General features: G+C 37.9%; 1 protein-coding gene across 2 annotated transcripts in view; it reads left to right on the top strand.

Annotated features, from left to right (window-relative positions):
- Positions 1 to 1,267: 1,267 nt before the first annotated feature.
- Positions 1,268 to 14,494, top strand: part of prkcba (protein kinase C, beta a) — a 31,386-nt gene continuing 18,159 nt past the window's right edge. The window contains exons 1-3 of one of the 2 annotated variants that reach the window (XM_079896333.1): positions 1,268 to 1,666; positions 2,146 to 2,177; positions 12,962 to 13,044. In XM_079896333.1, the coding sequence (XP_079752459.1) occupies positions 1,506 to 1,666; positions 2,146 to 2,177; positions 12,962 to 13,044 (276 nt within the window). In that variant the 5' untranslated portion in view covers positions 1,268 to 1,505. The remainder of the gene's footprint in view (positions 1,667 to 2,145; positions 2,178 to 12,961; positions 13,045 to 14,494) is intronic. The other variant, XM_079896334.1, reaches the window with a different exon arrangement.

The raw sequence follows: 14,494 nt of genomic DNA, 5'->3' as shown, positions 1-14,494 counted from the left end.
AATGTGCTCAGGCATGAAAATAGTCTTCCTTAGAAACTAGTTACCACCTCTTCTGCACATATTATGAAGTGATTTGCATAAACAGGCACAAAGCTTGTGTTATTTTAAACAGATTATACTGGTTTGAGTGCCAGAAGTTCTCAGAAAACATGTCTCACTTACATAAAACAGTTAAAAAGAAAAGATACATGAGATGCCTTTTGGGGCTCATCAGTTTAACCATTTCAAACCAGACTATCTTTGAATAACTTATAAGGTTTCCTAAGATTTCATCATGACTTCGGAATCTTAAAGCTGAAGCTTCACGCACAATTGAATCCTTAAGTTCCTGCAAGAAGTTTAAAGACTGTCCTCCAGTGAGTTCATCATGAGGGAAAAGGTCCCTGAGGCATCAGTATACGCTGAATTGAGTTCTTAAGTATTCCACATATTATCTTAAACTGGAATTGTGTTTAACTGGAATTATTGTGTTAATGAACGTTAATAAATTACATGTGTCACCTGAATTAGAAGGTGATTCTCATGTTAAATTTGTTAAAACATTCACAAAAGTTTTTCCATATATAAAAACAAATTAAAATTAAAAATTAAAATGTCATGGTTAGCCAGACTGGGAGAGTCATTACTTTCACATGTACTTCTGTTGAACCCACAAAGACTGCACAATATGGGATATAGTCTATTAGCCGCCATCTGACAGACCAAACATGTAGCCTATATTTGTATATACAAATTATCAGTTCATGCATTCGCTGGGAATCGAACCCATGACCTTGGGGTTGTTCTACATGAATGCTTAAACATTTTGTAAAAGGTTTCAGCCAAAATACTACAGTTGTTTCTATTGTACACTGGATAAAACTTTAATGTAAAGAACTGGCAGCTGAAAATTCTTCAAGTTTACTGAAAGTTTAGCACAATTACCCACACAATTAGGGTAACACGACTTTCAACTAAAGTATACTGCATAATATAAATTTTAATATAGAACCATTTATTGCTCATTTATGGGAACTCCTTCAGTGAGCGTACAAAGCTTTCCAGAAACCTCGTGTCACCACAGTTCCAATTCAGTAGTTACAAATATTAATGTTAATATTATTATTTAAGCATTTTGGCAGAAAGCTACGGTTGCCATGATGATAAATGTTTGCAATGCGCCAAATCAACAAGTGCTGTGCGTCTGGCGCTCGATAGATCACTAACAAACAATTAACGAGTTTCATTGGAAGTGATTTTTAAACGGGTTTGTCAAATGTGTCTCTCAACCGCAACAGTCATTCAAAACGGCCGTACGAAGGGGGGCGTGGTTACAGTCTCTCTGAAGCACCGCTGCCCGCGCGCTCCACCACCACAACAGTCAGCTGGGGAGAGGCAGGCGTGTGCGCGCGCGCGCCGACCAACCGGGAAGCGAAGCGCAAGCCGAGAAAGACCCCGTTCAACCTCAGCGGCACAGGCTACAAGTCGAGGAGATTTCTACCCACTACATCCATTCCGTCCCCATCATGGCCGACCCAGCGGCTGTCGAGGGCGAGGGGGCCGCGCGAGGCTTCGCCAGGCAGGGCGCGCTGAGGCAGAAGAACGTGCACGAAGTGAAGAACCACAAGTTCATCGCTCGCTTCTTCAAGCAACCGACCTTCTGCAGCCACTGCACCGACTTTATCTGGTGAGTATTGGAGGACGTTGAGGTGTTGTTGTATATACACGGCTGCGAAGGGCACAGGTGACTCACTTGATGCTCGTGAGAGGAAAAACACTAAAACGTTTGAACACTCTCAGACATCCGCAGTGGTGTCAACACTGAACAAAGACGCCGACGGAAAAGACAAGCGCTTCGCGCAACGAGTCCAACGCACTGCTGCACCTCTACAAGATATTTATATGCATTTGTATGTTTACGCATTTGGGTCATTTATAGCACATTTATTTAAGCTCTTCTCTTCATTAAGGAAACATGTTAAAGTGTCTATCACGAGAATGAAATTCCTCGCGCTATGATAAAGCCATCATCACCATCATCATCCTTAGAGATGGATTTTGCGGAATATGGCGCGCGCCTGCGCGTCTCGCTGCTGCGCGCAGAGGAATGCGTCCAGATTTGCTTTCTGTGCTGTAATTTCTCACACAGTCTCGCCTCTTTTGCAGGGGTTTCGGCAAGCAAGGTTTCCAGTGTCAAGGTAAGACTCTTTGGCCCCCTAGAGAAATGTGGGTCTTCTGCAACTGTGTATGTTCTGTTACATAACTAATTTCCTTTTAATAGTAACAGTGTTGCAAACACGAGTTCATGGTTCTTTCAATTCATTTGCGTGTGTTTGAGGAAGAAATACACAGAAGCTTTTTTTGGTTTCTAGTGGTGGGTTGAAGAGACTACTAGTGACAGTTGGTGCTGTTGAACTCTGGCAGGGGAGACCACGGCTAGGTGTCACAGCCAGCACATACTTATACGTTTTACGTTCTGGCCAATTCCTATAAATTCGTACAATTTCACCTATACGTTTCAGTACAATCTGAAGGTTAAGTTTAGGGGTGGACCCTTATTTTTGTACAAATCACAACATATGAACTACAAATTCAAGCAGAAATAGTTTTAATTTTCTCATGAGATCTGGTTGTCACAGCTTATATGCCAATGAGTATTTCCTACAGTATATAGTTTGTTTCTGTATAGGCACATACCTTAACGTTTATTATTATTTTTTCATCTGTCGGGGAAAAAAAGGAAACCTGGAAATCCTGCTGTGGATTTTCTCCATTTATTGTATGAAAGTGTGTATTTTCAGCAAATCATTCAGTTAAAATCTACTTTGATCAAAGTAAAAAAAAAAAAGCCAAATTTTATGATGATCAGTAAAAATCAGCTCAGATAGATCTCAGTAGTGACTGTCGTATTAAACATTACACCACAGTTAATACACTGAAATTGGCATCTGTGTGTTTTAGCACAATGAGTTCTGTACAAATGGCCTGCTTGGCTTGTCTGCGGAGATAACGCCTTGTTCCCATGTTTCCTGCCTCCACATGGTCTCCAACAAATTCTAAATTTATGGAATTAATTAGCATATTTTATCACACTTAGAGAGATCTCTCTTCCATGGCTCTGTATCTTTGCAGTCTCTAATGTTGAGTACTGTACTGAATTTGTTTGGTTTTTCTGGCAAAGTCATTCCTTAATTTTCTAATAGTTCATCACTCTGGCATCATCAACCTCATACGAAAGCTTGCCAACGTTAAATCTTGATCTGTTTTATGTCATCTCATGCCATTTCTTAACAGGATATTATTGGCATGATACCAATTTTAAGTAATTGCTGTATTGCATAGTCCGGCCAGAACTGTTGCTGATGCAGCGGTATGTTAACAGTTAATGTTTATCATTTACTTTGTGGACACACATACAAACACATACACACACACATACATATAAATGCAACTGTAAAAGAAATAAAGATTGATTAAACAAAGCATAGATCTGGCCTCATCTTGTTAATGTTCCCTCTATGCACATGTGCAGATTGAACAGAGTGAGACAGAACAGCCTGCACTTTCCCTTGTGCCAACATTACATTTCTGTATTCATGCAAGAAACATTGTAATAATTTAGTCATTCATGTGGGCATTTAGTTGATTTTTAAAGACACTATGAAATGAAAATCTGTTTGGTCTATGTCTGTTAGCTTCATCCATATAATAGTGTACTCCTAAAAATTCACTTTGTTGGGAAATGCATCAACTAAGGAGAGAAAACAACGTTCGTCTAGTGATTTCATGTGTTCTTTAAATTCATAATGCAAATACTAACAGGTAAAATGTACATAAGACTGACATAAGATTCACGTCCCATCTCTCATACATAATAATAAAATATATTTTTTTATTTTTTGTGCAAGCATTTGTATTTGGTGAGAGTAAAAAAATAGAAGGTAAGAGAGGAGGTCAGAGCTGTGTATCCATGACCTGCTTCTAGTAACAAAGGGATGTGTTTGAGACCAGCACAACAGCTATTTTTACCATTTAATTTTACTGGCAAATACTTGCAGACTGAAGTGAAGAGAGAAAGAGAGGATGAGAATGCAAACACGAGGTTGAAGTGAAGGCTACGGTTCAATGAACCAAGACATGCTTGGCAAAAAGCTTATATTTATGCCTTTGTTACAGTTGCAGTCAAATACAATGCTTTTTAATAATGCTAGCACATTAATTCAATCATTAACATCATTGATCTTTCTAGCACTGCAAAACATGTACTTGATGTGCACCTGCGTGTATGTAAATCTATAAACCCAGGTTCGTATTAAATTACACAGTCACGAACAACCTGGAACAGTGCCAAAATGTGATGTTTGAAAAAAGAACAGTTGCTTTCATTGTCATAATTTTCTGTTATCAATCCAATTCTTATCATGTATATGCAAGTTTAGGGTTTAAAAATATGCATATACTTTGAGTGGAGTAAAAACCTGTCTGATATGTAAATGATCCATTAGCAAAAATGTGTGCAAGCTGAAAACCAAAAAGGTTGGATAATCATAAACATTAGGCTGCAAAAAATAAATAATAATAAATTATCATTATTTTAGTGTTTGCCATTCCATGAAGTCTCTTGTTATGGTCTCTTCTTCAGTTTGTTTTGTTCACTCATTTGTCTAATAAAGCTTGTCAGACCTTAAAAATATTGCCACTAGACAGACAATAACTATGAAGTAAACAGTAACATTTAGTTTACAGTAACATTATAAATAAATGTGCACAACTAATGGGACACTGAATGCAATGTTTGGAAATGTTATGATAGTTACTGCATGGACACTGAGGTTGCTTGGTGAGTTTTAAAGGGACAGACAAACTGATAGCAGGCCTTTGCTACAGAACCCTGTCATCACTGACTGCATGATTCTTCTGTAATCACACAGCTGTAATGACTGGAGGGCAATAATTGAACACAAAGATATAATTAATAAGGACCTTGACTCTAATTAAGATGCATGTAGCTGTGGGATTTAAGAGATTCCATAATGAATGTGTGTGAAGTCCTATTTTTGCCATTTGTATGCTGTGTACATACACTGTCTGTAATTCCTTTTATTGGTAGTGATTGCTAGGACAAGCATCACAAGGCATTTTAACAAACCCCTAACCCTAAAGTTAGGGGTTCTCAATAAATTTCAAAGCTGAGTTTAAAGTCAGCATGAAACAGAAGCTAGTCTTTTCTTCCCTATTGTGACGAGTCGCTGTTTGAATTTAAATAGGCTCATGTTTAAGAGTCTATGATTGGAACTAGCGTTGTCAAAAGACCTGGTACTTCGGTACCAAGTCGGTACTAAAAAAGTTACGGTACCAGCTTTTCTTAAAGGAGAAAATTTTTTTGGAAATTTGGAGTGCTGTCAGTACAGAGAACAACGACAAAAATCGGTGTTGCCTACACCGTGTTATCCTCTTTTTAAAATTTGCACCCTGTTGACTTCAATGGGGCAAGTTTTAAGTTCAGAGTGAACACGGTGAATCTGACTGCAGTAGATGTGAAAGATATGAATAAAAATGATAATTCAGCCAGCGCACGCACATACCTGTATTTATTTCCTGTTTTCGGTCGAAGTCCACAGTAGTCGATTGTCGAGTTCGCGCAGTTAAGTTAGTTACCTATGATCACGCGTGTGAACTCGACAATCGACTACTGTGGACTTCGACCGAAAACAGGAAATAAATACAGGTATGAGCGCTGGCTGAATTAACTTCATTTTTATTCATATCTTTCACATCTACTGCAGTCAGATTCACCGTGTTCACTCTGAAGGAATCACTCACATTGGCTGTGCACTTGTAATGACACATCAAGGATGTTAAGAGGCTAAAAGCAGGTTTAAAACTTGCCCCATTTAAGTCAACAGGGTGCAAATTTTAAAAAGAGGATAACACGGTGTAGGCAACACCGATTTTTGTCGTTGTTCTCTGTACTGACAGCACTCCAAATTTACAAAAAAATGAGCTCAATGTTAAAATTGACCAGAGTTCTCCTTTAAGTACCGGTGGTACCGAAGTACCGGGTTAATCCGGTTCTTGATGCGCTGTCCGAAAGGTGCACAGTTGCGTCCTCTTCATAAAAACACTGAGACATGACGACCGGTGTCGCTGCTAATGCGGTGGCTCTGAATCCACTCGTTGACAAGGAAGGAGGAAAGAGTCACATATGGAAATATTTTGGATTAGGCTAATGTCACGTTGCCATAAGAGGCTGTTCACACAGCGCATTTTTTGTGCGTGCAAATTCGTTATTTCAAATGTAGACATGCGGCATGCGCGCTCATAATAGAAGCGGCGCGGCACGTCTTTGTTCATGGTTAACGTACACGCAACGACAGACGCCACTGGAGAGCAAGCGCTTGTGGAAAGAAGGAGAAAGCGGTGCGAACTACGCTGTCCATGATGACGAGGAAGTATCAGCAAATAATTTATTTATTTCTAGCCCTTGCATTAGATTTACTACTAGATATATTTATGGAGATGAGAAATAAAAAGCCGCCCTGTACAGCTATGATCAGCTGGTCGGCCAAGTTTTCGATGTTGTTACGGAAAGGCCGAAGCTGATCGGTTGGTTTTTGTCACATGACCTGTTGAAATGAGATGTTGAGATATTTTCATCTTGCATAGCCTACAATTGAAATAAATCTGTACGCGCAACAAACGTGATATGTGAACGGCCCCTAAAGTGGTATCGGGTGCGGTTGTATCGGGGTAGTTTTACGAGCACAGTATCGGACCGACACCCAAATACTGTTATCAGGATCGGTGCATCCCTATTTATGTCATTAATATCAGTCTGTTAGAAAAGCTGTTCTAGGCTTATTCTTGGCTGGATAACTCTTAGCAGGTTTAAGGAATTGCTACCAAGAACCGTGGATTTTCACTGGTAGGCCTATTGGTACCGAATACTGAAATTTTGGTACCATGATAACACTAATTGTAACATTATTGCAGTGATTATTATATTTCTATCATGTTATATGTTTGTCAGCAGTTCTTCTAACCCTAATTGATGGAGCGTGTGGCTTTTCATTCTTAAACAACCATGTAGGAAGACACTTCATTGCCATATTCCAGGATGACAATGTCAAATTGTGAAAGAATAGCTGGGAGGGAGATCTTAAATTCATTGAAAGTCTTTGGGATGTGCTGGAGGAGACTTTACAGAGTGCTGGACAAGTGTCAGTACAAGATCTTGACCAAAAATTGATGCACCTCTTGATGGAAATAAATGTTGTGATCAAGAGAATGTGCACCAATAATTTCTCAGAACTGTTGCCAAACATAACATGTTGCCTGGCATATTTTGTTTATTTTTGTATGATGTTGGATTGCCACTTGATGTCCAATGTAAAATCTGTTTCTTAAAGGTGAACCAGTTTCTAAACATTGTCCTGCCAGCAGCATGATAAACAAACCGATTATGTAAATATTGAATGTATTATATGCAGAAAACAATACTAGAGCAAGCACTCCGACGATTTAAATCACTGAAGCTGTCACTGCAAGTTTTACAATGTTTGAGCTCACTGCCTGTGCGAGCAGAGTTATGGACTTCTGAAAATGTTTCCATTATAATCAATGAAGCTCTCTGCATTGCAATTAATCTTTTTATTTCCTCTACACAGTTCTTGATGATTTTTTGTTGTTCATCAAGGGGACGACAGGGGAATTTGGACCAACTTACATAGTTTGATTTGATTGGATGCATAGCCTTTGACGTCAAGGATATGGGTAGCATTTCCCATATCCTTGATTGGAATTGATTGCCAAGCGTGAGGCTGCAATGGTGTTCATGATTTTCTTTGTGGTGACCACACATCTAGTGAGTCTGCCTATGCAAGAGCATATTTTCTATCTCTGCCATGCGATATGTTAGTGTTTGGGATGCACCAAGGTTGAACTTCTAAATACTGTACAGGTTCAAACTTGCTTAGCTACTCAAAGAAAACATGTCAAAGACGTCATGGTTGGAAAGTGTGTCTTATCAAAACAGTGCACCAATGCGTAGGTGTGAGCTGTGCCACATCTTACCCCACTCTCCTTTGCATGTCTTTTATTGTGATATTGTCAAGAGTTAAAGGAATACGTCACCCAAAAATGAAAATCCCATAATATACTCATCCTCAGGCCATCCTAGGTGTATATATGACTTTCTTCTTTCTGCAGAACATAATCAGAGCTATATTAAATAATATCCTGGCTCTTCCCAGCTTTGTAATTGCACGGAATAGTACGTTTTTGAAAAGCACATCCATCCATCATAAAAGTAATCCATACGACTACAGTGGGTTAATAAAGTCCTTCTAAAGCGAACCGATGGGTTTTTGTAAGAAAAATATCCATATTTAAACCTTTATAAACTATGTTCACTGGCTTCAACGGCCGTACTTGCGTTCACGAGAGAGTTCAGTTCCAGTGTAAGGGTGGCCTCTGACCCAACGTAGGACATTCACGTGGTTTGTAATTTTTCTTTAAAACTTCTCGACTTAGACTTCTAATTCTTGACCGGCAATTTGTTTTGCTCGATCCTCTGCACTTCCGTGTTCGTCAATTCTCACCTGAGCTCACGCTACGCCTATACGTCATACGTCGAGTCAGAGGTCACTCTTCCGCTGGAACTGGACTCTCTTTATAAAGGTTGAAATCGCTTAGCTTCAGCCTTTATTAACCCACTGGAGTCGTGTGGTTTACTTTTATGATGGATGGATGTGCTTTTCAAAAAGTCAGGCACTATTCTATGCCATTATAAAGCTTGGAAGAGCCAGGATATTATTTATTATATCTCCGATTGTGTTCGGCTGAAAGAAGGAAGTCATATGCACCTACGAAGGTTTAAAGGGGGGGTGAAATGCTCATTTTCACTCAATCTCCTGTTAATCTTGAGTACCTATAGAGTAATATTGCATCCTTCATATCTCCAAAAAGTCTTTTGTTTTATTAAATTTTTAACAGAAAGATAGGCTGTACCGAGTCTTTCCGGAAAAAACCGAGCGGCTGGGGGCGGGCCGTGTGGGAAGCTTAGCTGTGCTAACGCGCCAAGCTAGTGACAACACACAGAGACATTTGTTCAACAAACAGTTTTACTCACCGTCCGGTTCCAACGCACAACCGCGAACCTTTATCATTGTGACTGCTCGATCCTTAAGCATTAGACGATCTGCAAATCCGTAGATCTGGGCTTTGTTTATAAAACAATCATCGTCGAAATGCAGGGAACAACAGTCTTACACAACTCCGTTTATGCTTAGGAAAACAAACTCCATCCACGGGTTCCTTAACGCTGGGTTCTTTGGGAATCTGTGCAGGGTTGTCTTGCCCTGGCAACCAAAAACACACTTCTTTGGTGACACTGACTTCCCAAAAGCCGGGCAGGGCGCTTTGATGGCGAACTGCTTTCACTCTCTTGCTCTAGCCTAGGAGTGCGCGCGCGGCCGCGATCTTACCGGAGAAGTGCCCTTAGGACCCATATAAGGAAATTCCGCCCTATCTTACGTAAGACAGAGCCATACTCGAAAAAAACTTTCCGAAACTTGTGACAAACCGGAAGGAGTATTTTTGGAACAAAAATACTCCTTCAAACGTACAACTTAGTTTTTGAAACTTTGTCCATGTTTAGCATGGGAATCCAACTCTTTACCAGTGTAAAAAACTCAGTATGCATGAAATAGCATTTCACCCCCCCTTTAAGGGTGAGTAAATTTAATAAAGTCATTTTTGGGTGGCCTGAAAGGAATAGATCCTTTCAACAGGGCCTATAGAAAAAAAATTAGCTTCCACACCAATGCACCATAACGTTGTGTTCATTATAAGCACTCACTGCAGTTTTGTCGTCAGCCACTTTGAATGCTCGAGCTCTTTAAAGCAGGATGGATTCTGATTGGCTGGCAATGTTTTTATCGTTCATCAGCTAGAAAAAAAAAGAACTCTGAAAGTGATGCCAATGATATTGTTACTCTGTGTCGTTATTGTTATAGTTTCGGTGTGGACTCTGCTATTCTGTTACATTTTGAACGATTTTTAAAACGAAATCTTTATCGTTATAGTTATCATCCTTGGTATGAACGGGCCTTTAAGCTGAGGCAGACTATAAACTTGACATTTAGCAGAAAGAACAGTTCTACCCTCTTTAACCCTTAGGTCTTGTTGCTAGGCAACAACTGACAGATTACAGAGGGAATGTCCTGGAATGCTTCTGTGGAAAAGGGGAAGGGTGTGCCGAATAGAATAGACTGTTAACATGTGAAGGGGAGATCCTGTAGCTGCAGTCTGGCCGCTGTAAACCGACCGTCCCTGCCTCCTCCTTTATGTAACTAAGCATGAATTCCAGTTGCTGGAATGTGCGTGTCAGATTAGCTAGATTTACCATTTGTACATGCATGTGGTTCCCACCCTCAGGTACATTTTTTTTAATTTACCTGGTCTGTCAAGTTCGGCCAGAAATTCAGGAGGGAAAATTATACATTGTAAAGAAAAAGTGTTTTTTCCGTGAAACAGATTTGCAGTTAAATCACAGATCGCAACAGTTGCCACTGAGTTAGCAACCTCATAAATAATTTATCTAACGATTTATATTTAATAATCTGGTTAATAATGAATGCTAAATCCCAGTGATTAAAGACTGAAGGCCTATAATGTTTTGTTGTTGTTTTGTGTTTCTGTCTGTTTCTTTATGGTTGTCAATCCAGTTTTATTAGTCAAAAATTGCACAGTTTATATTGCATATTTAATAAGCATATGTTTCAGGTATAAAAAAGTTCAAGAAAATGAAACAAATCCGAAAGTGCAGTGCAGACAAAACACGCTTGTCTCCACACGTCTGTAAATTGATCATGTTAATGCATATTTTTTCACTGGAAAACAAGTCAAATAAAATAAAATAGTCATAAGCAGTACATGTTTTAGTACATGTACTAGTAGCCTTACAGTAAAGTCTTAAAGACTTTAAAAGGAATTTGAATATGTGCCGTATGATGGCTGACAATCATAACCTGTTAAGAACATGTTGAGGTGACAGGTTACTTGAAAAAACACTGCATGATATATTCAGACATGTGGAGACAAGTGTGTTTTGTCTGCACTGCACTTTCAGATTTGTTTCATTTTCTTTAACTTGTTTATACCTGAAACATATGCTTATTATAAAATATATGCTAATTATCTCATACAGTGTTGCTTCTCAAGTAAATTTATCTTGATTTAAATATTTTATAGATATTTTAACCAGACAAATAAGACCAAAATACTTGTAAAGACAGGGATTTTTGGAGTGCTCCGTTTCATTTGTTCAGTGCTGATCGGGGCTTAGCTGGCAGATCATTTAGCGGTTTATGATTATTGGCTTTACTTTCCACACTGTTAGACAGATTATAAAAAAGAGCAGCTTTTATTTGTTCCCATCCCATGCTTTTTTAGGGATACAGGCTGTTTTGAATATTTTCAGCAGGGGCATTATCTAATGAAGCATTATGAACAGATTGAATTTTTTTTATTCTTCTAGTCCTAGTGACAATATCATATTTAGACAGATCAATACATGCACTCCGTATCAATGCCCATACATTTGCATTCACTTGGCAAACATTCTGAAGTGATTTACTGGGACTTCAATGTTATACATTTATCATTATGTGCATTTTTGGCTAATTTGATTTATTCTAAAACAGATTTTTAGATGTTTTGCTGAATTTTCCTCTTAAATCAGTACAAAAAAAAAGTTATCTTATTTCATGTGGGCCTACGTGAACTTGATGGGATCCCTAATGGGAATGGTTTGGGTTCTTTTAGCACGTGATATGTATTCATGGTTTCACCTAAGGCTAGTTTAACATTGTATGTTGAGATTTAGGTGTGAATGTCACCCGTTATTTGTTCGGATAACTGTGATGAATATGAGCATTTGTCATTATCCAACCTTGTTGCTCTTTTTGTTTGTATTGGCCAGAGAATTTGGGGTTTTAGTGATTTATAATCGTTTAGTAAGTATTAGACTTTCAGAGGCATTCTGGTATAACTTCACGCTGTGAGGTTTATGATAAAGCAGTATGCAAATTAGGCAAATACAGGCGAGAAGAGCAAGAATCTTGCAACTCAACCAGCAAGACTCATGTGCATGACTGTGCAAAGTTTAATTAAATATATGGCAACTTTTATTTGTTGATCGAATGATAGTTTCACATTTCGTTTTCGTATGCAAATACAGCCCAGAGCATTACATGCTGTTATGAAGAAATAAACGTGATAATCTTCTCAAACTACTCAGATTCTTGTCAGTGTTGTTATTGAAGTGAATTTTAGTTATGTTTATAGTTAATTGAAATAAAATAAAATATAAATATTTGATGAAAAACTTAAACTAGAAAAGTGTTGTCGGCAACTAACTGAAATAAAATTAGCTGATGTACTGAAATAAAAAGCTAAATAGAAATGTGTAAAATAAAAGTATTGAAAATGACAAAAGCACATAACAAAATTGGTACAACTAAAATGAAAACTTTAAATATAGTACTATAATACTAAAATAACACTTTTTAAGGTCAATAGCCAAAAGCACAAATGTCTCATCCTCTAAAGATTTACCTCCTGAAGAATATCAGCTTTTGGAGATATACAGTGATCCCAAGAAGTATTTGGTCACTTGAGCTTTGCGAAAATATGTCTGAATGTTGCATTAGACCATGAAATATTCTACTGTAACCACATAGCATCTGCAAACAAATGATACCGCAGCTTTACTGAGAACTAAGGGAGCATTTACTAACAACCAGAAAGTCTCCAAATAATATTTGTCTTCATTCTGAACTGTGTATCTACCTATTATTTATCATTTTAAAAAAGAACTGTGCTTGTGCTTTCTTTAGTATTTTGATATTGAATACAATACAAAAAATTAATATGTTTTGGGGTCACTTGATGAAGTGTTCTCTCTCTCTCTCTCCCCCAGTGTGTGGTTTCGTGGTCCACAAACGCTGCCATGAATTTGTTACTTTTTCCTGCCCAGGGGCCGACAAGGGCCCTGCATCAGATGTAAGTGAAGCCTTACTAGACAACAAGCAACTCACCCACCCCCTTTCTATCCACCAGCTTCTCTTGCACCATCTTTTCTGATGAAAATACACTTCCTTTCAGTTGAAATTAACTACTTCCTGTGACTAAGCACTACACACACACACACACACACACACACACTTATTCATGTATACACACTGCTTGGTGAGCAGTTTAAATATTAATTAAGTGGTAACTGATTATGTACTGTTTAATGAAGCCTAACACTATTCATGTTCCTCGTGTGTTTGCTTGCACTATATAATCACGTGCACACAGGCAGACATCGGTTTTCTCTTCTCTAATCTCTATTTATAACCACGCTTCCTCCCTGTATGTGTAAAAGCAGGCGCACACATGCAACACATCCTGTGTTGTGCTTTGTTTCTGCATTGCTGCCAATTATATTTGTTTTCCTTTGAATGATACTGTACATGACAAGTGGTGATTGTTGCATCTCTGTTGTGTGATGCTGCTGTGTAGAAAAGCTTGTAAATCTTGACCTTTACACCATTGACTCCTGTATAAAAGCTTGAAGGATGTGTTGAATAATTAGATCATTAACTTGCTTTTGTTTAATTGTTTAACTTGCACTTGCATCATTTAAACAAAGGAAAGGCAGCAGTCAAATTCTGCTTCTTCAAATAGCTGCACTTGTTTATTTTTTTTATAGGAATATTTGCAGTATTTTATTTCTTGGGTCTCTACATTGGCGCCCCCTAGCTGTAGAAATTTTGCATATTGTTTCATATAGTGCCTCAACATCCACTGAATTGTTTTTTTTATTCCTTCTTGTATATCTCGCTGCATGCAGTTGGCCCTTTACTAAAATCTGTCCATTTTTCCATTTTTCTATCCAGTTTTCTGTCTATATTTTTTGCACTTGTTTTTTAAATCAAAGTCCATAGTCGAGAGAAGACTTTATTGGAAATCAATTACAACTGATAACATTAGTGCAGGGCCATCAGTAAACTAAAACATTGCTTGAAAATTAATTATTTCGTTTCATCTAGTTCCCAATGTAACATTTCTTATTTTTCATTTAGTTTAACTTGATGTACTAAAATAACTAAGTAAACCTGAAATAAAATATAGTCAAAACTATTTAGACATAATTAAAGAAAACCTGAAACATAAAACTTTTAAAACAAAATTACTACATCTTCAACCATAATTAAAATGATGACAGAAGATATATAAATGAAAACTTGTTCAAAATATCAATAAAAACTATAATATTATATCAATGTAATTAAAATAACACTGCACTATTGTAGGTGAACAGATCTGTTTCTAATGTATTTGCTATGATGTGATGAATTCCAATAACTAACATTAATCACTGTGTAATTTAAATGATGTTAAGACAACATTAGAGCAGCTTCCTTCTGATTTTCTACATGTTCCATTGGAAATAAGTGTGTGTGTG

The sequence above is a fragment of the Squalius cephalus genome (genome assembly GCF_949319135.1).
Source record: "Squalius cephalus genome assembly, chromosome: 2".
Taxonomy (NCBI): domain Eukaryota; kingdom Metazoa; phylum Chordata; class Actinopteri; order Cypriniformes; family Leuciscidae; genus Squalius; species Squalius cephalus.
The sequence above is the reverse complement of the archived record's forward strand: the minus strand, read 5'-3'. Positions and strand labels throughout refer to the sequence as shown.